General features: G+C 34.0%; 1 protein-coding gene across 1 annotated transcript in view; it reads left to right on the top strand.

Annotated features, from left to right (window-relative positions):
* DNAH7 (dynein axonemal heavy chain 7) overlaps window positions 1-26,909 on the top strand; it is a 203,189-nt gene that overhangs the window by 152,326 nt on the left and 23,954 nt on the right. The window contains exons 49-57 of the mRNA XM_011369246.2: window positions 2,206-2,339; window positions 3,052-3,387; window positions 8,287-8,413; window positions 9,369-9,563; window positions 11,014-11,106; window positions 15,723-15,899; window positions 18,113-18,274; window positions 20,448-20,648; window positions 24,919-25,080. Of these exons, the coding sequence (XP_011367548.1) occupies window positions 2,206-2,339; window positions 3,052-3,387; window positions 8,287-8,413; window positions 9,369-9,563; window positions 11,014-11,106; window positions 15,723-15,899; window positions 18,113-18,274; window positions 20,448-20,648; window positions 24,919-25,080 (1,587 nt within the window). The remainder of the gene's footprint in view (window positions 1-2,205; window positions 2,340-3,051; window positions 3,388-8,286; window positions 8,414-9,368; window positions 9,564-11,013; window positions 11,107-15,722; window positions 15,900-18,112; window positions 18,275-20,447; window positions 20,649-24,918; window positions 25,081-26,909) is intronic.

Genomic DNA, 26,909 nt, shown 5'->3' on the forward strand with positions numbered 1-26,909 from the left:
CACACAGCATTTTTGTACATTGATTGTTTAACCTGCAACTTTACTATATTTGTTTATCATTTCTACTAGTTTTTTGGTTGGGTCTTTTAGGGCTTTCTATATAAAGAATCATGTCTTATGCAAAAAGTGACAATTTGAATTTTTTATATCCAATTTGGATGCCTTTCATTAAGGAACAGCTGGGTCAAAGAAAAAATAAAAGGAGAGATCTAAAGATACATAGAGACAAATGAGAATAACAATATGACATATCAAAACAAAAGTGGTAAAAAGAGAGAAGTTTATATCATTACAGGTCTATCTCAAGAAACAATAAAAAATCCCAAATAAACAACCTAACATTATATCTTAAAGAACTAGAAAAAGAAAAAAATGAAGCCCAAAGTCAGCAGAAAGAAAGAATAAAAATTAGAGCAGAATTAAATGAAATTGAGAACAAAAAGACAATAGAAAAAATTAATACAATAAAGAGCTGGTACTTTGAACAGGTCAATAAAACTGACAAACCCCCAGCTGGACTCACTACGGAAAAAAAGAGAAAATATACAAATAAACAAAATCAGGAATGAAAGAGGAAAACTTATAGCAGATACCACAGAAATACAAAGAATCATACAAGAATACAACAAAAAATTTTATGCCACCAAATTAAATAACCTAGAAGAAAAATGGGCAAGTTCTCAGAAATATACAACCTTCCTAGACTGAATCACAAAGAATTGGAAAATCTAAATAGACTGATCAACAGTAAGGAAATTGAAATAATCATCAAAAACTTCCCCAAAAGTAAAAGTCCAGGACCAAATGGCTTCACTAGTGAACCCTACCAAACATTCAAAGATTTAATAGCTGTTCTTCTCAAATTCTTCCAAAAATTTGAAGAAGAAGCAATACTTCCTAACTCTTTTTATGAGGCCAGCATTATCCTGATACCAAAACCTGGCAAGAACGATACGAAAGAAGAAAACTGCAGATCAATATCTTCTATGAATACAGTACAAAAATCCTAAACAAAATACTAGCAAATTGAATATAACAATACATCAAAAAGATAACACATTAAAAAGATAATATATCAAGATCAAATGGAGTTCATTCCAGGGGTCCAATGATGGTTCAACATACTCAAATGAATCAATGTGATATGCCACATTAACAAAAAAAAAAGGATAAAAATCATAGGATCATATCAATATGTACAGAAAAAGCATTTGACAAGATACAATATCTACTTTTGATTAAAACACTCAATAAAATGGGTGTAGAAGGAAAATACCTCAATATAATAAAGGCTATGTATGACAAACCCTCATCTAATATCAATGGTGAAGAACTGAATGCTTTTCCTCTAAGACCAGGAACAAGACAAGGATGCCCACTCTCACCACTGATATTCAACATAGTACTGTTGTTTGCTTTTTTAAAAAGAGAGACCTGAGCACGGTTACTTTCCCACTTGTGGGAAAGAACCAGTAGAGGGGAAATTTTAAGATGTAGGCAACAGAGAGAGACCTACCTGTAAGCCATTAGGTATGAAGCAGGTGTTAGTAGACTGCATCTTGATGGACACCATTGAGATGTACATTCCTTAGTTCACAATGGTGGTTGAATATCATATTGTAAATATCATATCATAATATGATTATATTATATCATAATATGTAATATATATATTACAGGTCTCTCTTCTTAAAAATATATATTTATAATATATTTCTATATTTTATATAAATATATGTATTTACAATCCGATAATTATAAATACATATTTTACTCATCACAAGTAATCACAGTGTTATTTTTCCTCTTATCTCACTTTGTAAAATTTCCTTTACTTCTTCACACCTCTAGGATCCTTAAAATATAAATCAGCTAGTCTAGCTAATATGAGAAATAGATTCCAATCTGATTCTAATTGATTTTTGGTTTAAAGGCTTGTCAGAAATTGAACCAATGTGAAATAAAAATAAAGTGATCACCAAAAAAAACTCTTTAAAGTATTACATTATGACTATGAGAAACTTTAGTGTGTTTTTGAGCCAACAATCAAGCTTGCCTGTATCTTTGATTATAGTCTTTACAAATTCCACTTTTCACACATGCTACTATAGTAAGTAGAGTATATTACAATGTCAGAATTTGAAGCATATTTCTATTTCTCAATAGAAATAATGATGCAATTTTTGTATATTCTTTTATTTATAGGTAACATTATTAAACTTCATGATAACTTCTGAGGGAATGCAAGATCAGCTTTTGGGAATTGTGGTGGCACGAGAAAGGCCGGACCTTGAAGAAGAAAAACAAGCCTTGATATTACAAGGAGCTGAAAACAAAAGGTTTTAAACATTATAAAACACAGAATTATTTTTACTTGTTTCAAGATCACTTATAATAAAGCACATTTTAAAGATTTGTTTTGTTAGATTTAATAGATGCATTGAATGGGAAGATTTAAGAGGAGAATATAAGATATTACAGTGCTTCTATGTTAATTTAGAAAATCGCATTACAGAATATATTTCTACATACACATTCTTAGGCATTAGAAGAACTGAAAAGCAATGTGTTTTCAACTGTTCGACAAAGTTTTAACAGAAAAGTTTTAGTATTTATTGTGTAACTGAGGTAACCTGTTTTTACTGGAGCACAATCTGAATGAATATGTTACATCTCACTTTCTGCTCATAATATCTATATCATAGGCAGAAAGGGTAAAGCTCGATAAGTCATGAAAATTTCAGAAAATAAATGGAGTGATACTTTCTGTTCTCTTGGGGCTGAGATACTTGATAGCAGAGTAGATTGGCTTACCATATCTCTCTGTAGTTACCACATAAATGATCATTAGAAAGAGAAGTGGGGCAGGAAAGCCTGTCTTTTTGACATTTTGCAGGATAAGAAATTATACAACAGCACCGTTACAGATATTTGTCACAAAGTGATGCATTTCTTTAGGTTACAAGTTCTTTATTTCTTATAAAAGAATGTATACGTGAAGTGATTTTAAATGATTTCTTTCTCTTCTGAGAAAATTGTGTTTTATTCCAGGCAGTTAAAAGAAATAGAAGACAAGATTTTAGAAGTTCTTTCATCTTCAGAAGGCAATATATTAGAAGATGAAACTGCTATTAAGATATTATCTTCCTCCAAGGCTTTGGCTAATGAGATTTCTCAAAAGCAGGAAGTAGCCGAAGAGACAGAGAAAAAGATTGATTCCACCCGCATGGGCTATCGTCCTATTGCCATTCATTCTACCATCCTGTTTTTTTCTATTGCTGATTTAGCTAATATTGAACCTATGTATCAATACTCACTGATCTGGTTTATTAATCTTTTCATCCTGTCTATTGAAAATTCAGAGAAATCAGAAATTTTGACAAAAAGGTATATAAAAGAAATATTAATGAATACTAATACTAATTAATGTATGAAAATTAAATGGTAATTGATGGCTTTCATTGTTGTTTAAGAACGGTGTGAGCATTACAACCACATAGCTAAAATGAACTTGATTAATCATTGTACCAGAAATAAATGATGAGAGTTAGAAATCAAACAGATATGACCAAATTCAGTCTGCTGGGAAATTGTTTACAGAGATATAGGATTATAATGTAATTCTAAAAAGAGGAAACATTTACCTCGTTTTGTCATTTGCAAATGTATTTGTGATAGAAGGTATGGAAAAAGTAGTTAATACATCTAAAAGATATTACTCTTACCTTCTATAAGCTTGCATTCCAAAAGGTACTAATTTATATTTTGATATACACATAAATAAAATTTGTCAAGTAACAGTGTTTTAAAAAAATTCCCTGTTATGATTATTTATGTTATTCTCATTTACATAAGATACTTTATTTTATTGTTGGCTATTATAATCAGTAGTGGAATTAAGACCTTACTTAATAGTACATCTATGAGAGAATAAAATTCATTTTGTTATCAGTGAGATAAATTTTAGTTTGGTATTAAAACATGTTTTTAATAGTATAACATGAAATTACTTCTTGAATAAAGAAAATAATTCATTGCAACCTGCCCTTTATAACTTTATTGATCGGTATGTAGCTAAGTACTTCAGTTTCTTGACTATTCATACCCAAAGGAATTAATACTTATCACTTAAAGTTAAGAATTATTTTTTAGACATCCACAGTACTAATCCCTTGAAATCTGAATTGAATTCTTTTCATTTATCATAGTAGAATTTTGCTAAATGTTGGATATTCTTAGACTGAGCAATGTTTTGTTAGTATCATTCATGATTTTATAAGCTTAATATGAAAATAATAAACACTTGGGTTAGCAAACAATTTTTCAGATATCTGCCCACGAGAAAGAGAAGAAAGGGAGAGAGTAGTGGGTATCTTTAGGGAAGAAATGCATGATGGTAGTTTACACTTTCTTTCTATATTATGATATTTGAAAATGTTTATTTCTTTATTTCTCCCAGTATCTGAAATTTTCAAGATTAGCAAGGATTACTGCAATATAGAAAATAAAATTTTAAGTGACCTTTCTTAGAGAAGTTCTCAGCCATTTACATTATGTTAATTAATTGAACAAGCATGTCTGGTGTTCACACTAAAATTTGAGTACCCTGAGGCAAGGACTTTTTTCTTTGTAGTTAAAATCTTTTAATTTAGAAACAACAGAAATCATATTTATGACTAGTTATCTTAAAAGTATAATCTGGAACCAAGGAGTAAATAGAAAAAAATGTGTTTGAAAACACTTATTGACGTTATTAATATAGACACAGAAACATGCAGAAATCAGAAGCATTTGCCCAATGAACTTCATAAGTGAGTACACCTATGTAATTAGCACCCAGATCAAGACATAGAACATTAGCAACAGCCCAGAAATCCCACTTTGTGTTTCTTTCTAGTCCCTACTCGCTACCCCCAAGGTAATTACTATCCTGACTTCTAACACCATAGATTAGTTTGGTCTGTTTTACAACATTGTGTACCTGGAATCATGCAGTCTGTGTTCTTTTTTGTCTGGCATCTTACACCCAACTTTGTGTTTGTGAGATTTATATTGTTTTGTATAGTGCAAGTGGTTTACTCACTCTCATTTCCAAATAATATTCCATTGTGTGAGTATATTGTTGGGGAAGTATAAAAACAAAATTTTCTCCTAAAGTAGATTTTCTCTACAAAGTAGTAAAGAAAGAAATAGTTTCATTATTGAATAAGCATTAAACTAGAATGTGATGTACATTATAGGCAATCCACTAAGAGATTGCAAAGATAGAAATCTCGTCCTAACTTTACCTGCTAATAAAGATGAGATGACCATTGTTGTTAGCTTTAACCTGAGGAAAAACAAACATCTGGTATCTTTATGACAGGAGGTAGTTTTTCAACTTGGAGCTAGGCACCTACTAAAAAGTTGAGCTCCTACCCTCCCACAGAAACTAGAAGATAGGGGCACTATCTCCCCTGACGTTTACATTTCAGGGAGATGGTTCTCAGATCTTTGAGAAGGACATTCCTGGATCATGAAAGGTCTGATGAAAGGTCTGTTTTCAAAAGAATTTATATGCATTTCAAAGAGAGGAGAAAGTACTTATAATTTTAAGTTTTCAAAAGTAAATGCTCTAAGAAAAAGGAGAGGAGAGAAATCTCTTTCCTTATTTTCAATTGGGAGAATTAAAACTCTTATTTTTAATTTTTATTCATCCTTATATAATACGACGAATTATTTACTCATTTATTATCAAGCATATTTGGGTAGATTTCAGTTTGAGACTATTATAAACTTTTGCTGCCTTCAGCATTCTTGTACATGGCTTTTGTATGAACACATTTCTGGTAGGTATATACCAAAGAATGAAATCGATGATCGCAGGGTATGCATATGTTCCATTTCAGTAAATCCTGCCAGAGTTCCAAAGTGGTCCATTAAGAGAGAATGTTTAGCCAGTCTTAGTTAATCTTGTTCTTATTTTTTTAGTAAAATAAAGGTTTTCCATTAGGAAGCTAGCTCCCATTCAGAAATTAAAAATGGAATGAATTCTCATAGGAATCATTTGTTTATCTGTCAATTATTGATAAACCTCAGATAAGATACAGACTTTAGTTACCTATTGGACTATAGCTATACCAAGGACATAAGAAAGCATGTGACTATTAACATCAGACTACCAAACTGATTTAGAATCTTAATATTAGTCTAAAATTATCTCTCAATTCCTTTTATTAAGAGGTAAAAATGTATTTTATTTTCATTTGTCTTCTGATAGTTATTATTCATAATAATTATTATTTAACTGTGCAGCCATATATTATTATGACTACTGTGGTATGTACTGTGAAATAACTATAATAATTTAGATCATCTGTTCTTTATAAAATTTTAATTCATAAAAATAAATAACTGTAGCAAAAAAAAATCATAAATATAGGAACAAAAACTTAACTAAGCTATAGCTTTGTTACAGGGACCAAACTGAAATATCTTCTCTTTCTCTTTCTCTCTCTCTCCTCTTACTTTCTAGGGAATCCATGTACCTACACACACACACGTTTCTTTTTCTCCCACTTCTATGAGATCATTTATCCCATGTTATTAAACACTCTTCTGAAACATAATTTTTAGTAACAGTACAATGTACCCCATTTTATGAATCTGCTATGATTTTTTTATTGTAGGACTTGTAAATAGTCTTCAGCTTCTGTATTATAAATAATGCTGCAATAAATGTCCATGTGATTATTTCCCTAGGCTAGAATCCCAAAATTAGGATGAAGGAGTTCACTTCTTTCAGACTCCTGATATAAATTCCTTTCTTGGAAGGTTATTCAAATGAACAGCTCCATCCGAGGAACAGGAATGACCTTATATCATGTGTCATGCATCACCATTGAGCATGATCATTTTATCTTCTTTTCCACTGTAACAGATTATTAAACTATCATATTTTAACCTACATTAGCAGTAATGAGACTGAACTTGGATTTTTAATATAATTGACCCTTATAACTTTCCTTTCAATCTTTCTATCTACAAGAGGAAATTTGTCTTAAAGTGCAGAAATTTTTATTTTATTTTATAAAGACCAAACCTAAATCACCCTGTGTTAATTGTACTGTTATAGATGAGACAAATTAAATGTCTCGTGTGAAAAGACCACCTATTAGCATAAAAATAGGGACAGGAATAGTATGATTATTTTAAATCTTCAAAAGAATTCAACAATATTACAGCAGTTAGTTTCAAGGCCATCTCTACCAAGCCCCTTTCAGAGTTTTCAACTAGAAATAAATACATCAATTTGTTTTAATTTTCTTTATGGGAATGCTTGCAGGGATAAAACAGTTAAAGAAATAGGCAGGTAAGAAAAAAAGTAGATCTGGGGTGATCAGTAGCTTAGGATGTCAGTCTGGAAACAGCTAAGATATGATTGTACTGGTAAATTTTTTTCTAGACACATTATGAAACACTGATATGATTTGCTTAATTATACTCAAATTATTCTCATTTTTCCTTCAGATAAATTAATGGCTTGAGCCATTAATTCATGTCAGTCATTAGCTCTCTACAAATATTTTCAATTTTATTTCTATTGTAACTATTATAACCTATGTAATAAAAATATTTTAAATTTTCATTTCAATGATAGTTTATTTCCTTATGAGGTAATTAAATGAAAATGCTTAAAGTGTTATATTCATGTTAAAAACTAATATGAATACAAATTGCACTTTAGCACTTACTAGAAAGTTATTAGTTGCAAATATCGTGATTTGCATATTTTGTTTGGGTGCTAAATAAAAATGTAGTTTATCACTTTTGCGATTTCTCTAGCTTTTAATGATTTATGAGCAGAGTAGCACAGTACTAAACTTAATGTTAATTTAATAAAAAGATTGTACTTTTGTTCTATCCATTTAATATATAATATTTGGAAGTATTTACAGAATAAAGAAGTCAAATTATACCCCAAGAAATGTTTTAAAATTAAAAATAGTCCATGGATCTTTAAACATAATTATTATGGAATACATTGACTTTTTACCAAAAATAAGATTACATTTTTTATTTTAAAAAATCAGTTGACAATAAAATGCAATTCTACTGGTGTTTCTACATTATGTAGCTCTCAAATTGCTGCATCCGGTAAATGAGGATCTTTGATTGTTTGGGGAGTAATTGACCAGAAAGCTTATTGGACTAACATACATCTAAATGGTTTATAATAGGTTTCCTTAAGAACTTTTTTTAAAAAGTATTTTTTTTTTATTTACTTTTCTTTTTGTTGACCCATAGGCTTCAGATTCTCAAGGATCACTTTACTTATTCCCTCTATGTTAATGTCTGCCGATCACTCTTTGAAAAGGACAAGCTACTCTTTTCTTTTTGTCTAACTGTGAATCTGCTGATACATGAGCGTGCGGTCAGTACTGTTTTAATTTACAGGGGGAAAGAAACATAATATTAACGTTGATTCATTAACTTACTAATTTGTATGAGAATATATAAAGAGTTGTAAATAATGGTAATTATTATAATTATGGCAAGACATTACAACTAGCCTGAATTTCATAAAGGTGAAAATAAATTAAGCCCAGAATTCATTATGTAACTATTACTTAAACTTTTGTTTGTTTTAATTTAAAACAGTTTTTATTAGAATCTCATGTAAATATGCATATAAACTTACCAAATAGATTGATATATTTACACCAGTAATAGTATAAATGGTAATGTTTTTCAGAACTTGTGCAAGTTAGTCAAATCTAACCACTTGTATTGAACAATATCTTTCATAAATTTTTGCTATGTTTTAAATCTATTCATTTAAAATATAAGAAACACTTTACAAATGCAAGAGCGGAGTTGTATAAACTTACTATTTTATACACTTGTGTGTTTAAGGTTTATTGATTTCATATGATGATGTATTAGTTGAATTTTAAAAGAGTAAATGCTTTATTCTTGCATTTTTGTAAAAGTTACATAGAAGTACCTGATTATATTTTATGGAAAATGATGAAACATAGCAGATTGATGGCTATTTATCTTCCCACAATTTTTAGAGCCAACAGGATTCTAAGCAGTCATTTGGAAAACATATATTCAAATAGAATATATTCAGATTTTCATGTTTAGGTTAGTAAATCTGGAGAAATATTACCAAAAAGTAACTTTCTAAAAATAGAACTATTTTGGAAAATGTATTATAATGGATACTTCAGTTTCTTATTAACAAATCTGAGCTACATCAGAATTTCATAGGAAACATACATGATATTTTAAAATTAATAGTCAATTTTTAAAAAATGGTTGTAAATTTACTATCTATATGATGAAATCATTTCTGGCTCTTCATGCTACCTTGTTTTCAAAAGATTAATAAAGCTGAATGGAGATTTCTGCTAACCGGTGGCATTGGACTGGATAATCCTCATGCCAACCCTTGTACATGGCTCCCTCAAAAATCCTGGGATGAAATATGTCGACTAGATGATTTGCCTTCCTTCAAATCCATTCGTAAAGAGTTTATTCACTTAAAGGATGGATGGAAAAAAGTATATGACAGTTTGGTATGTTTTTAATCCTCTTGCTTATTCCAAAGTTTATAAATGGAGAAAATAATGTTAAATTATATATTCTTATCTTTGAATAAAAACAAGATTCAAGTAAACTTTAAACAGCTGGTCAGATGCTAAAATCAAAGTTTAGATTTATATTATCCCCACCTTCTAAATCAGTGGTTCTGTCTGAATTTCTTTTCAAATTCCTTGAAATGTGTGGAGATGCAAAAAAAGCTGCATGGTCCTTAATAGATATTCTTTTTGAATTTCTATGCCAGGTTTTCATTTATCATCAACTTAGACTTTAACAACTATAATAGCAGATGCATTAAAATTTTACAAAACGATTATTTAGTTTTTTTAATGCATGATAGGAGCTAATAGATATTTTTGACATTTGAAGAAAGGAAAAAGCTAGTAGTCCTCAAATATATTTCACGAGACCTTATCTTGCTACTTGGAGACACATGCCATGATACAGTTTTCCTTCTGGAAATACACAGAAATTGTTGCCTTCCCTAACTTTTTAGCACAAGGGCTGATATTGTGCAAATTCCCACTTAATTTTTTTCTATTCCTTTCTTTTTACTCTCTTGACATTCTGCATTCCTTGGGTTTACCATGCAAGAGCTCAATTTGGGGGAGCCTGGGGAAGGGAAGGAAGGGCCAGATATGTGAGAACATTTTTTTATTTGGTTACCTAATAGTTGTTTTATACACGATAGTAAGATTGTGTCTACATACAAATTCAAATATTTTGGACAGGATCTCTTTTGGATCTCTCCTTGTTAGTACTAAAAATATATTTCCTAGAGACAAATATGTTTTTGTGAGTACTTCATTCTAATTTGAAATAGAAGTTTATTCACTATACTGAAGCATGGAGATTTCTGATCTGAGATACCGCATAGCCTTCCCTGAAGTTTCAAAGGTACAACTGTCTTCTTTTTTTTTTTTTCAAGGTTACCACTCTTCCTGGGATCTTGACGCCTCTCATATATTTTTAATAGTTCTTTTGTCTTCTTCATTATTGTACACATCCTCAAATATCTCTTTTAAACAGGACACCAAAATTGTTCAAAACAAGAAATTACACAGTGCATTTTAGTACAATGCTGTTCTTCTTTTGTAATAAATGTTTATTTTTGTAAATAGATGATGACTAGTTGGTAGGTTCTTTTACATGCCTTTGGACAATCAATGGGAATAAAATTCCATATGTACTTTTTTTCATAATAGAGATAATTTTGTTCTAGTTTTGATTCTTTTGTAGTATTTTAAATTTTTTCATTCCTTATTTCATAACTTTGACCCAACCTAATGAAATTTGCATTAGCATTCTTGATTTCATTTAGTCATTATATGTTTTCTTTAAAAATTGATTCATAAGTTAAAATACTGTTTCCTTTTCAGAAATAATCTCTAAAATAACATTGAATTATATCCACTATAATTTCAGGAACCACATCATGAGGAATTTCCTGATATTTGGGAAGATAAAGTAAATGCGTTTCAAAGGATGCTTATTATTCGTTGCTTGAGGCCAGACAAGGTAAATGTGGGCTTTGAAAGCAGTTCAGTGATTCCAGTCTTTCCTCTAGCCATAGCAGCCAAACTTGTATTTCCTTTGTCATAGGGGAGGTGGAGGAGCCTGGGAGAAATAACCTTCACTTTTTTCTAACAGAGCCATATTTTTCAAAAAGTTTGTATATTTATTGTAATCACACTAAATTCAGATTATATTTTATAGTTTTATTTATTTTATGATTCTTCCTTTTAAAGTATGCTTCTTTAATTCCTCACAATCTACTTTCTTTACATGCTATAATCTCATTTTTATTGTTATTATTTCAGTAAAATTAGTCAATGATATTAGTTAGCATCATTGATATACTAGACCTTCTGGTTCTTCAAATGCTTTCCTTATATATAGTTCTTTGTTGGCCTTTGGAAAATTAATGAAATATTATTTTAAAACATTCATAATTGCTAAGTAGGTAAATATCAATACTTTTAGTTTTAATTTCTTTAAATAATAAGTTATATAATATATTAGCTGACATGTCAACAAATTTCAGTACTCATTGATATCCTTGTTTGTATTATTATACTCTATTAAAAAAGCTATTCACTTAGATTTAATGACCTGCATCCACAGAGATACCCACATACTCTGAAAAAATGTAGACATTAGGTGTGTTGGGGAAAAAGCTGAGAAAATATTCTAATTGTATATTGTTACTACTCACGTAAAAGTAATACATAATTATTTCAAAACGTACTGTATTTACAACTTAAGTTGCTGAGGAATATAACAACAACTTGCTCACAACAACAAAAAAGCAGAACTTAAATGGTGAAAGCAATATATTTTTTTAAATGTTTTTATACACATCAATGATAATATGGGATGGAGGCATTCCTTCCTTTGTAAGCCATAGTCTGTTCAATGCACACACTTAATTCTTGCTTGACTTGGCAGTAAGTTCTCAGCCAAGGCAGAAGTATGTATTAGGCACAGGGCCTAGGGCCCATGATATTTTTAGGAGCTCATGAAGTTGTCTTAATTTCTTTTAAGATCAGGAAATATAATCCAGCCTGTTTTATATTTGTAATTACGCCAAAATAATTATAAAATATAATTTTTAGATTTTTTTTTATGAATAAAGGGACCCTTAGGTACCTAAGTTTCATTAATATGATAATGCTGCCCTGCTCTTAGGTTCTGGAAGTAATTACAGTTTTTTAAGAATCATTATTAAACTGATGATGGAAGATGAAATATCCCCTTGGTAGCCCTTTTTAAAAATGAATCTCCACTGGAACTTTAGGGTTAAGCCTCAGAAGTTTTCAGTTCAAGTATTAAATATGGAAGAATATTAAATGCTTCAAACTGTTGCCTAATATGGCTGTCTTCTTTAAAATTTTTTATTAAAATTTTCAAAGGTTATTACTTTGTTTTCTAAGCTAAATAAAGACTGTTATACTAAAATGACTCTGCATGTACCATTGACCTCACCTCAATATTTGAAAAACAAAGAAGCTTCTGTTCATGTTTTATATTACATTTAATTTTAAGAGATTAATGAGCCATTTCCTTATTGTGAAGTTTCATCTATAAATATCTTTTCCTCAGTTTTATGTTTTAAAAAATTTGTCATAATTCATTGATTACCAGATAGATCAAATATTACTTTTTTTCATATTCCTTCTTTTTTTAAAGTGTTTTCGAGGGAGGTGGAGAGTTAAATATTCAAGCTGAGAGGGTTTTGTTTGTTTGTATATTTTTGTTCATTTTTAAATCAATTAGGGTTAAACTTATGGTTTTATACTTCCCTTGCCTACTCTGTCCAATGCTTTAGTACCCTGTCTTGTAATTTTTCTTATATGTTTTCATATCTTCTTTAGAGTTTTCCTTGGATAGGTGTGTAGACATTAATGCCTCTCACGAATATTTTTGGTTCTCCTCTACTTCTGTGCACACGCGGTGGGGGGATTGTGGCCATACATCTTGCTCTGGCCAATAAAATGTGAGCATTTAACTGCCAGTTGTGAGCTTTTCCAGGGCACTCTTCTGCTATCAAAGCTGTAGAATCGTGTTGATATTTAAATGCCATAAATAGGCTGGTTTGCTGAGCCAACTCAGAGAGAGTTAGTTGCCTGCACACCCAGATGACTTTGCAGAGGCAAAAAAATGAGCTTTTGTTGTGTTAAGCCACTGAGATCTGGAAATCGTTTGCTACTATCTTTGGAAAAATTTGAAAGACGCTCGCTAAATCACCAATAGAAAAATGAGATGAACATTCTTTTAGGATTTAATAGTTTACAGTGTTTTATTTAGTAAAGAAATATATCAAATGGATAAAGACTGAGGTATGGAATGTTTTGAGTCCGTTTACAAATGAAGAGCTTTTGGCTACAATTCTTGTCTTCTGAACTTTTTTTTTAAAAAAGCAAATTAATCAGCTTTCAATAAGAACTTTGTCAAATGTAAACTAATATGTTTCTCTGACCTCAGGTATGTCCTACAGGAACTTGCAATACATAGCAAAACATAAATAGCAGACCACAAACTTTTTTCCTGCCTTTTGGAAGATAATTGCCTAGATTAATCTGTAATTTTTGTTACTGACAGACTTTATTTTACACACCTAATGCTGGCATGATCAGATCGCAAAAGCAAACCCGATCTATGACCCTGCAAGCTAAATAGCTAATGCAGCCTCATTTACCTCAGGAGTTAGTGTTTGGTCTTGGGAACAAGCAAGTATTGTTCAGTTCTAACATTAAAAACAGAACACTGAAATTTGCCACTGTTCACCCTCATGTGAGCACCCCTAACTTGGCCTTTCAGTGCTAACAGAAGAAAAACTTCACACTTACCATGTTTGTACCTATGCAGTGGTGGATTCAAGCCTGGACCACTTACAAAAGAGAGTCCACTTATAATGCAAACTTACTAAAAGTAAAACCACACACTTAAAAGCCAGGTGTTTTCCTTTTTGTTTGTAAAACCATAATTTAGTGAAGAAGTCAGCCTTGGGAGGAAGGAGGTTTTTCTTTTGTTAGTTGTCATTTTTAACCTAGTGAGGAAAGACCAGCTATAGGAAAAGAAGAATGAGAAGGGCAAGGACAAGTCCTGGACCAGACAGTGTAGATATTTTTAGTTTCTTGCAATATGTGTGACATCTGTGCTCATTCAAATATCTGAAATATGAAATAGCTTACATGAAACAAAATTTTACATATAAGTGAATTTATTCTGTGATTTTTGTTGAGGCTTTCTGTTTATTAGAATTCCACCCTCACAAAAAAACAGGCACCCTGAATTATTTATCCATTCATTCATTCATTCAATAGATATTTATTGTTCACAAACAATATATGTGTTATCTTGTTAGATTAGATTCTTGATATCGCAGTGCTTATAAATTTGTTGTTTCACTTCCATGCCTCTTCCATATTTGAATGAATCTAGAGAAATAATGAGAAGGAATTAAAAAATCTAACCGAAGTCCAGGTAGTCTTTCACCATCAGCTCCCCACCCTCATACCCTCAGTCACGCACACACATCCACACCGGGACTGACACTGTTTTAAGGTATTGTGACACGTCAATGATTTCTACTTACAAACCTTGTGTGAATAGATGTTCCAGAGAATATGCAATTAAAGTTTGGAAACACTTGTAACTTTTTCCAGAGGAGACCATCCTGTTGACATATTTGTCATCTGCAGATTGCTCTCCTGCAGGCTGATAGAATTGCCAACCTAATTTGGAGTTCACATCCATCCTTGTATATGAACAAGTATCTAGTAAGGGTGGTTCTGGTGCCTTCAAAAAATTTTTTCTGTTCTTGTCACTCCATTACTCCTATTCGGGGGTTATGTTTACATAATTTGTTAAGCTAGACATAGGGATGCTCATTTATTAAATCTACTTTTATCGCTTGTTTGGGTCACACCTGAGTCATGACTAGCTGAGGCCATTGCCTACAAATTGTAGACCTTACATCAGAAAGGAATGCTGTGTCTGAAGGTGCACATCAGTCGTACTGATTAATACAGTTCCATTCCTACAGCAGTGCCTGATAGGAAGCCCCAAGCCATGGAGTTCTGTGTTTTGTCAAACACACTTTCAAAAAATGTGCAGGTATTTTATCAGAAACTTTATGCAATATAGTTTTGCCCATTTCTCAGGCGTATGGATGGCTTGTTTCTTCTTCACAATGATGTCCCTTTAAAAAAAAAAGCTTTTTTTCAACTATATCTGTTCTTTCTTGATGGTATAGTATTGTATAAATCACACTAAAATTTTTGCTTTTGAGTTTTGTAATTTTGGAACATAGTGGTTTAAAACTTAAGCAAAGAGTTAAGTTTTCTCACATTCTTCATTCACTATGTGTTGAGTACTCATTAAAAGGAAGAAAAAAATTTTTGAATTCTGCTGTCACTAACTACCCACCTTTTATTATTTAAATATTTATAATTTTTTCTATCAAAAAGGCATTTATATAAAGTGATGCCTTTGACGCTCCACCAATATTAATGAATATCTAAGCAAATCTAACTAGAGTTCTTTGTTTTAAAAATATCTTTGATTCTGACCTTTTTAAGGTTTTAGGAAGATTTTCAACATTCTTTCAAATCTATCCTGTTCTTTTTTAGATTATTCCAATGCTGCAAGAATTTATAATCAACAAATTGGGGCGTATATTCATTGAACCACCCCCCTTTGATTTATCCAAGGCATTCGCAGACAGTAACTGCTGTGCACCACTTATTTTTGTGCTCTCTCCTGGAGCAGATCCCATGGCCGCCCTTCTAAAATTTGCTGATGACCAGGTACCTTAAAATAGATCAAGTTGTGCGTGTGTGTGTGTGTGTGCGTGTGTGTGTGTGTGTGTGTATGTGTGTGTGTGTATCAATTGCTTATACCTAAAATACGAAGGGGTGAGGAAAAGCTAAAAATTTATCACTCGGCCCTTGAAAGACTTGGGGGTCCAGAAGTTAACAGAGTCCCAAGAAATTGATACTTAAATGATATCAACTGATATTAAAAATAAATGATATTAAAAATAATTCCTTATCCAAATCATAAAGCCAGAATTTGGGCTCGCGGGGCACATTTGCTTTTCTTTTATTTTGTTGGAAAGGGGACTCCGTGACATAATTTGCAACAGTGTATGAGCTTGGGTCAATTTAATAGATTCAGTTCTGGACAATGAGCTTGTGTGTCTCTGACCTTGCTTCTTCTACCAGTCTCTAAAGGAGTACCTTCTTTGACTTTCCAGAACATTACATATTACAGTCACTTTACCAGGTTATATTCTAATATTTATATTTCTAGGCTTTAAAAGTTATTCAAATGAATTTACTGTAAATTTTTATATATCATATGGCATAGAACCAGAGAGTAGGGTGTAGGGGGTGGGGAGAAGAGGTAGATGGGGTAAAAGGGGTCAAATATGTGGTGACATTAAAAAATTAAAAAGAAAGAAAGAGGAAGGAAGGAAGGAAGGAAGGAAGGAAGGAAGGAAGGAAGGAAGGAAGAAAAAGGTGGTTGGCATTTTTGAGTTAATATTTTTCTCATTTGGTCCAATCGAAATAACATTTTATGGCAATAGTACTGATATTTATAAAACCACCACCATCACTTTTATTGAATGCTTTTATATACTGTTGATTTTGCTATACACATTTCTATTTTCATTTTTACAGCAATCCTATGAGCAATCCTGTGAGTTTATAGATAGGAATATTAAGCAAAGAGAGATTAAGTGGCTTCTCAAAGGTCACATAGCTAGTTGGTTAAAATACTCTTTACTAAACCAATTTATATTTAATACCCATTTTTTTGCATCAGATGTAATTCTTAGATACTAGGGGATTGATCGCATAGCACAGCACTCACCATTGATTAAAGAAGTGTGGGAGATGAGGTCTGAGATGTATTGAGGGACCAGTTTATGTAGGGCCTTTGCAGATTACTTTAAGGACTTTAAATAAGATAGGACAATGGTAGGGTTTTAAGCAATGAAGTGACATGATCTGATCTATAATGTATGAAGGTCGTTCTAGCTGGTGTGAGGAGAATTGATTCAAGTGGTGAAAATTGGAAGCAGGGCACTAGATAAAGAGGTTATCGTAAGGCCAGGAAGAGCAATGGTAGGTAAGACTAGAGCAGAAGTGATGGAGATGGCTAGAATTACCTATTTTATGTGTGACTCTGTCCAAGTCAATGCGATCTTTTCAAACCTCGAGACTTCCCAGTTTTCTCCATTTTTCTTCCCACATTACACAGTGTATTCTCCGGCCCCTGTTAGGACTGCTCAATGCATTGTCTTTTCTTGCTGTCTCCACCTTTTCCAGAAACAGTAATATCTAGCTCTCTTTTGTTTTCTGCTATTTCTACCTGATAGTGTTCATAAGCCATGGACATTCAGACAGGGCTCAAGATGATACTTTTCCAAAGAGGCATTCAGGTGGTGACTGCCCTGGAAAGAAAGAACTCAGGTTGTCAGACCCTATGCAGATGAATCAGGATTTAGTAGAAATGAATTCCAGGCAAACATTCCCACAGAATTCTTTAAAGAAACTTTTAAAATGGGAATTAGGGTGAATATTTTTCTTCCCTCTGAATTTTATGCAGTAGCCAAATTAGTTAAAATATAATTTTTCAAAGATCTGGAAGACATAGAACAAGCTCCTCTGTCTATTCAATTCTCTTTTTGGCTTTGGATTTGAGGAGTTGCTGCTTAACAATTGTACCCTTTCCTCTCCTACTCACGTTAAACGTCTTGTTAATTTCTTTTGCTATCCCTTAGCTTGACAATCAAAGACATTACAGAATTTTCCATGATTGTTTCCTACATAAATTGATTTGCTTTTTCTCTGAGTGTTTGTAGGATTCTTAATCAGTAAGAGTCTTTTAGGGCTGCATATAGTCAGACATTCGAAGGATACTACATAATTAAATTTTAATATATCTAATGTTAATATTTCTTTCAATAATAATATTGATTCTTTTTTCACATCTTTACTATTCTTGTACACAGGGATATGGGGGATCAAAACTTAGCTCTTTATCTCTTGGTCAAGGCCAAGGGCCCATAGCTATGAGGATGATCGAAAAAGCTGTCAAAGAAGGAACATGGGTTGTTCTTCAGAACTGTCACCTTGCCACCTCTTGGATGCCAACCCTCGAAAAAGTTTGTGAGGTAAAAATATAATTTTATTATTGTATTCACTGAATATAATTAGTAATATGCATACCATGTAAATAACTCATTCCCGTCTTCTAATTTGCAGGGCTGCAGGTGAGTAACATGTCTCGATTATAAGAGAGATGGTCTGGCATGGGGAACTAAAGGGCTAGAGAAGAGCACACAGTCAGACATTGCCAGATCCCTCTGAATAGGGTCAAGGGCTCATTCAGAGAGTTGAAATATCCATAATCCAGAGGAGCAGCCCCAAAGATGAGTGCAAACCACAGAGTAGATAGAAACACTTTTTACAACAGTGGGCCAAAAACAATGAAGGATGCGTTTCAGGGTGAAGTTCATGTGGCCAGTCTAAACCAAAAGGCTTCAGGATGTAACTTTTCTTTAATTCACTTCTCACTCACTTAGCCAGTGATCCTGCCCCAGAGGACCAATTTGAAACCAAAAAGGTACTCCACCCACCCTCTTTGCGCTAGGTCATGTTACTTACCTATTTTTGTAGGCGGAAATTCCAGGAAGAAAGCCCATTTAGCTCACCTGAGTAAACAGAAAAACTTGGTGCTTGATTTCAACAAATATAGAGAAAGTGTGTCCTCTGTAATTACCTGCGTCTCTAGCCCTCTCATAACTCAGAGTCTCTCAGGCTACTAAATAACCAAATTAATGATGTAGCTCTCACTATCGAGACATTCGACTGAAACTTGAGGGAGGAGGTTGTATTTTTCTTTATGCCACTTGCCGCTAGGTTGTCTGTATCTCCCAATAGAGTGTAAGCACCATAAGGACAATGACTTTGCCTGTTTTGTTCTCTGCTTTATCTCCAGCACCTTGAATAGTGCCTGACCCATAAAAGACAATAAATATTTACTGAATTAGTGAGTGAATATTGCTTCACTGTTTAAAATCTTTCAGTAGCTTCTCATTGAACGCAAGACAAAGCTCAATCATGGCCTGTAACACTCCTCTTCATTTGACATTTGTCTACCTCTCAGATTTCATCTTTGGCCACTTTCTATCTTGATGTCTATGCTCTAACCATTCGAACTTTCGTTTTCATGGTATAACATAGTTTCTCAAGTATATAGGTCATGATAATAGGTGTTATTTTTATCTAAAACATAATTTTCCTATTATTTACCTGACCAACCTCTACTCATCCTTTAGGCCTTATACTAGAGGTTTTATATTTGTGCCTGTTTCCTCATGGTTCCTCTGTCTCTTGGCCATGCTCATGACCTGTTGAATAGTATCATATATACCCATCAGAAAGTCATCTAAGAGAGAAAAACTGGTGAACTTGACTCAAAGTCCAGTGAGTCATGTTGCTTAAGTCACTGGGCAGCTGGTAGGAGAAAAATGGTGCCCTCACCATGTACTAAAGAACATAGGCACCTATGCATTCTTCCTAATTCACCTCCAGCCCTTTACCACATGAATGCTCAGAAACTTTTTTACTGATAGAGATTTGAAGTTTTAAAAACACAGCAACCACTGACATGGACAATTGGGGGAGGTAACAGTAGGGAGTGAGACTGAATAGCAAGCATGTTAAGGGCCCTTAATTATTGCTCATCTATGCAGCCTTCAGGACAGTGCTGAGTGTTCCACCATCTTTGATAGTGCAGGCTTGACTATCCCCTTAAACAAATATAGCCACTGGTGATATGTTTTCATGCTTCAGTATATACCAGTTCCTCTCAACTTTCAAAGTGCTCTTTTTTTTTTTTTATCAGCCATGTTTGGTTTAATATTAACATATCTGAGTGTGTTGCTTATTCTCGCAACATGGCTATAGCAAAAAGAAGGGATTATTCTTAATCTTGCTCTAGGGCAGATAAATATTTCTGTATTTCAGCGACATCGAAGAAGATACAATCTTTTTTTTATTGTCTTATTGTGGCTAACTCTGAATTATGTAACATCTTTGTAAACTTTATAGTCATATGATTTAATTGTATCAAAGAGAATAACAACACTCTGGGACTTCTCAATGAAGTATGTTGTTTCCAGGGCAGAATCAAATTTTAAGGCTTTTTGCCTTAAATTGCAGCTATAAACTCCATTTTGTAAAAATGCTTCCTTCCACTTCCAGCCTATCCCAGGCACATGTAATCTGAAGATTTCGCATTGATTTTATGTATCCTTTTGTATCCGATTTCTTTTCCTGCAGGAGTTAAGCCCAGAATCAACACACCCAGATTTCCGAATTTGGCTGACAAGTTATCCTTCTCCAAATTTCCCTGTGTCTGTACTGCAGAATGGAGTGAAAATGACCAATGAAGCACCGAAGGGTTTACGGGCTAATATCATTCGATCATACCTCATGGATCCGATCTCTGACCCTGAGTTCTTTGGCAGCTGCAAGAAGCCTGTTAGTAATGGCTAAGTCTTGTTACCTCAGCCCTCTGAAGCAATTCAAGAGGCCCCTGGTGATCATGGATGTGTGTGCTGAGTAAAACTACAAATTAAATAGGCCTCCTGCACTGCAGTGCATTTGGTTTTGATTACTGATTATTGACTGTGCTGAAGTCAATTTTATTAATATTTTATTTTAATTTTACTACCAGCCTCATTCCTGCTCAGCTGAGACCTTGTGGGATATCATTAATAATGTAGCTTTCTATTTAGAAAGTCAGCTGTAAGCCATTCCCAGTACAAATCTGCAAGGTTGGAGAATCTTGTTTCAAGATATTAACTGAGCCCTTTGCTATTTGGAGCCATATCTTTAAATTAAAATATAAAAATATTTCCTCCATATAACTATAATGAGAGCCAAAATGATTTTACTCCTTGATTGATGGGACTCATAAGGGTCTCTTTTAGCATCACCAGGCAGGCAGGGAAACCACCCACTGCTTTCATGATTAGAATTCTGTGTGTGAATGTCTGTGACCTAAAATTGTTTCACAGCGTTTTCCCATAATTAAAAATGGAAGCGTTTCTTTTTAAGAGGGGTTATGAACCTTGGTAAGTTTTTGCCATTAAAAAGCTCACACTCTTGATGTCGGAATATGTTTTAAGTACACATCAAAAGAAAACATTAAAAATAAAGAAGTACTTTCATTAAACAAAAGTCTTAGGTACTGAAAAATAAAAAGCATCTATATTTAAAACTAAGTCAAAGCTTATCTTAAGCTTCTAAGACTTGCTGTATGACTAGTTTTTGTATTGATTACTACCAGGACAGTGGTGAGGGCATTTCTGCACATAATAGCCAGGCAGAAGCCTTTTTGCAAAATTTTACTCCCTTTCTTCTAGATCCAAAGGTCTCTCCAGGGGTAGTCATGCATGTTGGAAATCTAGGCTTTTATGAACCACAGTCCAAACCAAAACCCAAATTTCCTCAAATACCAAAGCAGCACATCATAATTTTTCTGTTTTAATTTTTTATTTGGAAATAATTTTAAACTTACAGAAAAGTTGCAGGCATAAAAGGTGCATGAAGAACACCCCATACCCCGTGCCTATAGTCACTTTCTGTTACTATATAGTTAGAAATGTCACAGCCCTTAATTCCTAAATCAATACTCCAATATATGTTTCTTAAGAATAGAGGTGCTATCTTATCCTGGTACAGTTGTTAGTTTAATAAATCTAACAAGGATACACTATTGTATTTAATTGCCACTTACGTTCCCAACCTGTCCGTTGACTCAGTAAGGTTCATTATAACACTGTCCCGTCCACTACAGGGCTGAACTAGGGCTAACTTGTACTTAGCTGCCATGTCACTTTGCCTCCTTTTATCTGGAACATTTCCTCAGTCCTTCTTTATTTTTTATGACATTGACATTTCTGAAAAATTCATCCCCCCCCCTTTTTTTTAAAGAACATTTATCATTTTGGATTTGCTCGATATTTCCTCATAATTAGATTCAGGTTATACATTCTTGGCCAGAATACTATGCAGGTGATCTTGTGCTTCAGAGTATTTCATCGGGAAGCACATGATCCCCATTTATCTCTCATCGATGATACTGGTTTTGATCATCTGGATGAAATGTTGTCTTATTTCTTCACTGTATGATAACTGTTTTGCCCCTTGCAACTAAAACTTGGTCTGTGGGAACATATGTTAGGACCATGAAATATCCTGTTTCTCATTGAAATCTACCCTTGACCCAGCCTAGTAGCCATTGCTAATTCTTACCTGATCCACTCATTTCTAACATTAATCCTAACTCTAGAACTCCCTCCATATTTGACACTTGGCACTCTACTGTCAACAAAAGCCCTCCCTTCTTCCCCATTTATTTATCTATTATTGGTATCAACTAATAAATTTCTAAGGTTTCTTTTTTCCCCAGTAGTTTACAAATTATTATTATTAAGTCTTTTGCTCACATTGTTCCAGATTTGATTAGTGGGAATTCCTTCAAGATGGCTCCTCTGTACTTGTTATAGGTGCCATCATTTAAAAAAATTATAATAATAACAAATTTTAATTATTGTCCCTTGTACTTTCTAGCATAATATGCTCCAGGCTCATCTGTACCCCAGTCCTGCAACCGGACATTTTTCTGAAGACTCCTGTTTCCTTTTTAGTAGGGAGTGGTGTAGAGACCAAGATCTAGGTGCTAGATGAACATGAACATATTGCTACTGCATTGTCTTTGGTTCTTGACCCTTTCAGTGGAGAGAGCTTAGAAATATATATATATATATATATATATATATATATACACACACACACACACACACACACACACGCTTACACATACATGTGCATATATACAAATATATGTACACACACATATACATGCATACAAACAAGTATCTGAGCACATATATACTCATATACATATTTTAGAAGTAATGAGTTCATCATATCAATACCTCCAATTTCACTCCATCTGTATTTGCATGTCCCTTCTTCTACAGTGAGAAACCTGGCTTCCACAACAACACACTTACTGATTTGCTTGATAATATGTCTGAAATAGTCCCAGAATTAGCATAGCATGCTTAATTTTCTCCCACTTCTCTGGTTAAATTTATGCTACTTTACTTTTGTCTTCCACTCTTCTTTCAATTTTACTGCACAGGGGAGACTTCCTCCTGCCTTTGGATAAAACCTTAGATAGTTTCATGGTTTTTCTGGTTATTATAAGGTAATAAAGAGACCTATAGTCATTTTAACTTGCAAAGCCAACCTTGATTCAGAAATCAGAAAGTATGATACAATATATTAATCAACACGTCAACTTTTATCAAAATGTAGGTGTCAACTCAGCAGTGTCTCACCTCAGACCTATAGTCAATGGGCTTCGCGCTGTTGGGGGAAGATGATGGAACTGTCATCTTTCTTTTTGTTTCTCTTGTCGGTGATAGCTGCTGATACTAACAGCTCATTTCGGAGTGTGTGCAGGGGCAAGGCAGGGAGAGCAGAAGTTCCTGCTCTGGGCTCCTTACTGATTGGAGCTCTCTGAACTTGGCACTTGCACTTGGGTTTAAAGCTGACTCTTTTTCTTGTGAGTTCTCCCATGGGTTCTCCTTTGGCTGCCCTGCTGGTCTCCTCTGGCTGTAACCCTATTGTCCTTGGCAGTGCTTTTCCTTTAGCTGGCTGCTCCTGAGCATTTTTCCCCTCAGATTTTGGTTCTCCAGCATTATTTCATACAGGCCCCTCCTGTTGAGGTTTCCTCATCCCATGACACAAGTCTCTTGACCAGGAAACCTTTAAAATGACCCCTTTAAAACCTAGCTGACGTTCCTAGTCCCCCTCCCCATCGGCTCCTTGGACTCGCACTGGGGTGGCCCACCATCAGAGGCAGGGTGAGGATTTCTCTCTCACAGTTCACTATCTTGCACCCTTAGACTGCCCTCCTCTTGAATTTTGCACTTTCCCACGCCACCCCAGCTGCAGGGAGCGTGCATCAGCTCTCTGAGTGGCATTATTAATTCTTTCTCACTAGCGTGGACTAAGGAGATAGACTTCGTACTCCCTTCTCCCTTGAGGGTGGGGGCAGCGGTTCTCCCAGCATAGCAGCTCTCTCTCCAAAGTAAACTGTTCACAAATCCTCTCTCAAGCTCTATGATGATCATTTTGCATTTACCTTGTAGAGGCTACAGATGATTCATATATTGCATCATACTTTCTGATTTCTGAATCAAGGCTGCCTTTGCAACTAAGAGTGACTGTAGGACTTTTTATTACCTGAGAATAACCAAAAAAGTCACTATCTTTTTTGGGGGGGGGGGGGGGGGGGGGAGGGGGGCTGCCCAAAGTATCAGTCCAAAAGTCCTTCTTGTAGAAAAGTTCTTCTGCGTAATTGGTTTGAACCATCTCCGTTGAAACTTCTCCATGGTGATCTGGAACCACATATTGGAATCCATATTTCTCGCCTCATGATGCTTCAGCTGGAACCTCTAAAACCCTGTAAGGTAACATGAAATTAGATAAGCGTACTATACTTCCTAAAAACCCAGTGTACATAGCTATGCATGCCAACTGAACAGGTGTACAACGGGCATGTTTTTGCCTAAATAGACTGTAGAAACATAGTTAATTCTGTTTTAGTTAAACTTTAGGATGGATATTTTTATAAGCAAAAGTAATTAATTACTTTAATTTCAAAATATAGTCAATATAATGCAATGTTAGAGGGAAAATAATGATGTGGTACCATTTCTTCTCATTATAGGAGGAATTCAGGAAATTACTTTATGGCCTCTGTTTCTTTCATGCTTTGGTACAAGAGAGACGGAAATTTGGACCCCTGGGGTGGAATATTCCTTATGAGTTTAATGAGACTGACCTGAGAATCAGTGTACAGCAACTCCACATGTTCCTGAACCAGTATGAGGTATCATAAAAATCACAGCAAGAACATTACCTATTTTGCTCGTTATCAGTTGTAAGCGTTTGTACAGTAAGCAGGGACTTCTGATTCCTACTCTTATAAAATGAATAGCAGAATAGTTCCCAACAGCTTATTAAGTAGCACTTTATTATAACAGGATATTATAACTGCTATCATAGGTAATTAGGATGTCAGTTTGTCTATTAGGAACCTATATTTCATCATTTATTTTGACACATAAACACCTATGGATTCCGAAAAGTGATCTATTGTACTTATTTAAAAAAAGATTTGAGATTTGAGATCATAAATTAACCAGGCTCCAAAATGAAAACAAAACAAACCAACAGACTGCTTTCCTTCTGTTCTGGAACATGAGGGTTTTTTTTTTTTTTTTTTTTTTTTAGAAAAATGTCATTGTTCCACAGAGGAGGAGATGCTTGAGAGTTAAAGAATAAATAGGTTTTCAAGTAGATAGTTGGAGAAGCAACAGTAAAAAGGTTTTTAAAAAGTGCAAATAATGTATACAAATACTGAATGATTATAATGTACACCTGAAACTAAAATACTATTACACGTCAATTATACCTCAAATTTTTAAAAAGGCAAATATGTGAAAAAGTTTGGTTGTCTGTAAGTGATTTGGAACATTCTTGTATCCATGCTAACTGACTTGGGAGTTATTCTATTGTTATTGGTGTGTTTTTAGGAGAATATTTACATTTTAGAAAGATCCTTCTAGCAACCCAGGGGAGAGTAGATTAGAGGAACTTAAATGACAGACCAGTTTTAGATGATATGAGCTGAATTGTGTCCCCCACAAAAGATATGTTGAAGTTCCAGTCCATGATACCTCAGAATATGACCTCATTTGGGAATAGGTTGTTTCAGATGTAATTAGTTAAGCTAAGAGGAAGTCATACTACAGTAGATAGAGTGGGTGTCAGAGAATACAACGGTGTCTTTTTAAGAAGAGAGAAATGTTGACACACACAGAGAAGACAGCCATGTGAAGAGGAAAGCAGTGATTGGAGTTATACTGCCATAAGCCGAGGAACACCTGGGGCTACTAGAAGCTAGTAGGGTCAAGGATAGGTCCTCCTACAAGCTTTGGAAGGAGTGTGGTCCTGTCAACACCTTGGTTTCAAAATACTAGCCTCCAGAACTATCAAAGGATACATTTCTGTTGTTTTAAGTCACCTATCGGCAACCCTAGGAAACTAATAAAGGAGACCATCAGGATAACCCAGGCAAGAGATGATAAGACTTTAAACTAAAGCATTTGAGCTAAGATGGGGAACATGGTAGAAATACAAAAGATATGCAGCGAAAAGGACGGAAAAGACTTAGATATTAAATGGTAAAGGAAGAGAGGGGGAAGTTTCAGTTGATGTCAGTTTTTTGTTCTAGATTGGTGGCTGTACCATTCATTAACCCAAGCAGGAAATAATACCAGGAATTAATAGTATATAACAGGTGCATTAGTGAAATGGGGCTGGGGAGTGAAAAGTTGCTTCAGTCTCCTCCATTTTATACATCAAAGATGTCCAGGTGAGAATATCTAACAGGCTTTTGGCATATAGTTATAAAGGCCAAGAGAAGAGGGTGAGCACGAAATGGAGATTTGTGAATTGTTCGTCCTTGGAGAAGCCTGAGAACATCTGAGATTTTAAAGAGAGGCCTTGTAACATAAGAAGAGAACTAAAGAATGACTGTTGGTGAGCACTCAATATCAATTGGAAGAGAGAGGACAGAAGGCATGGGAAGTGCAGACTGAGCCACTATGGAAAAAAGCAGGAGAGAGCATGCTGAGTGAATAGGGACTATCAGGA

The sequence above is a fragment of the Pteropus vampyrus genome, unplaced genomic scaffold (genome assembly GCF_000151845.1).
Source record: "Pteropus vampyrus isolate Shadow unplaced genomic scaffold, Pvam_2.0 Scaffold146, whole genome shotgun sequence".
NCBI lineage: Eukaryota > Metazoa > Chordata > Mammalia > Chiroptera > Pteropodidae > Pteropus > Pteropus vampyrus.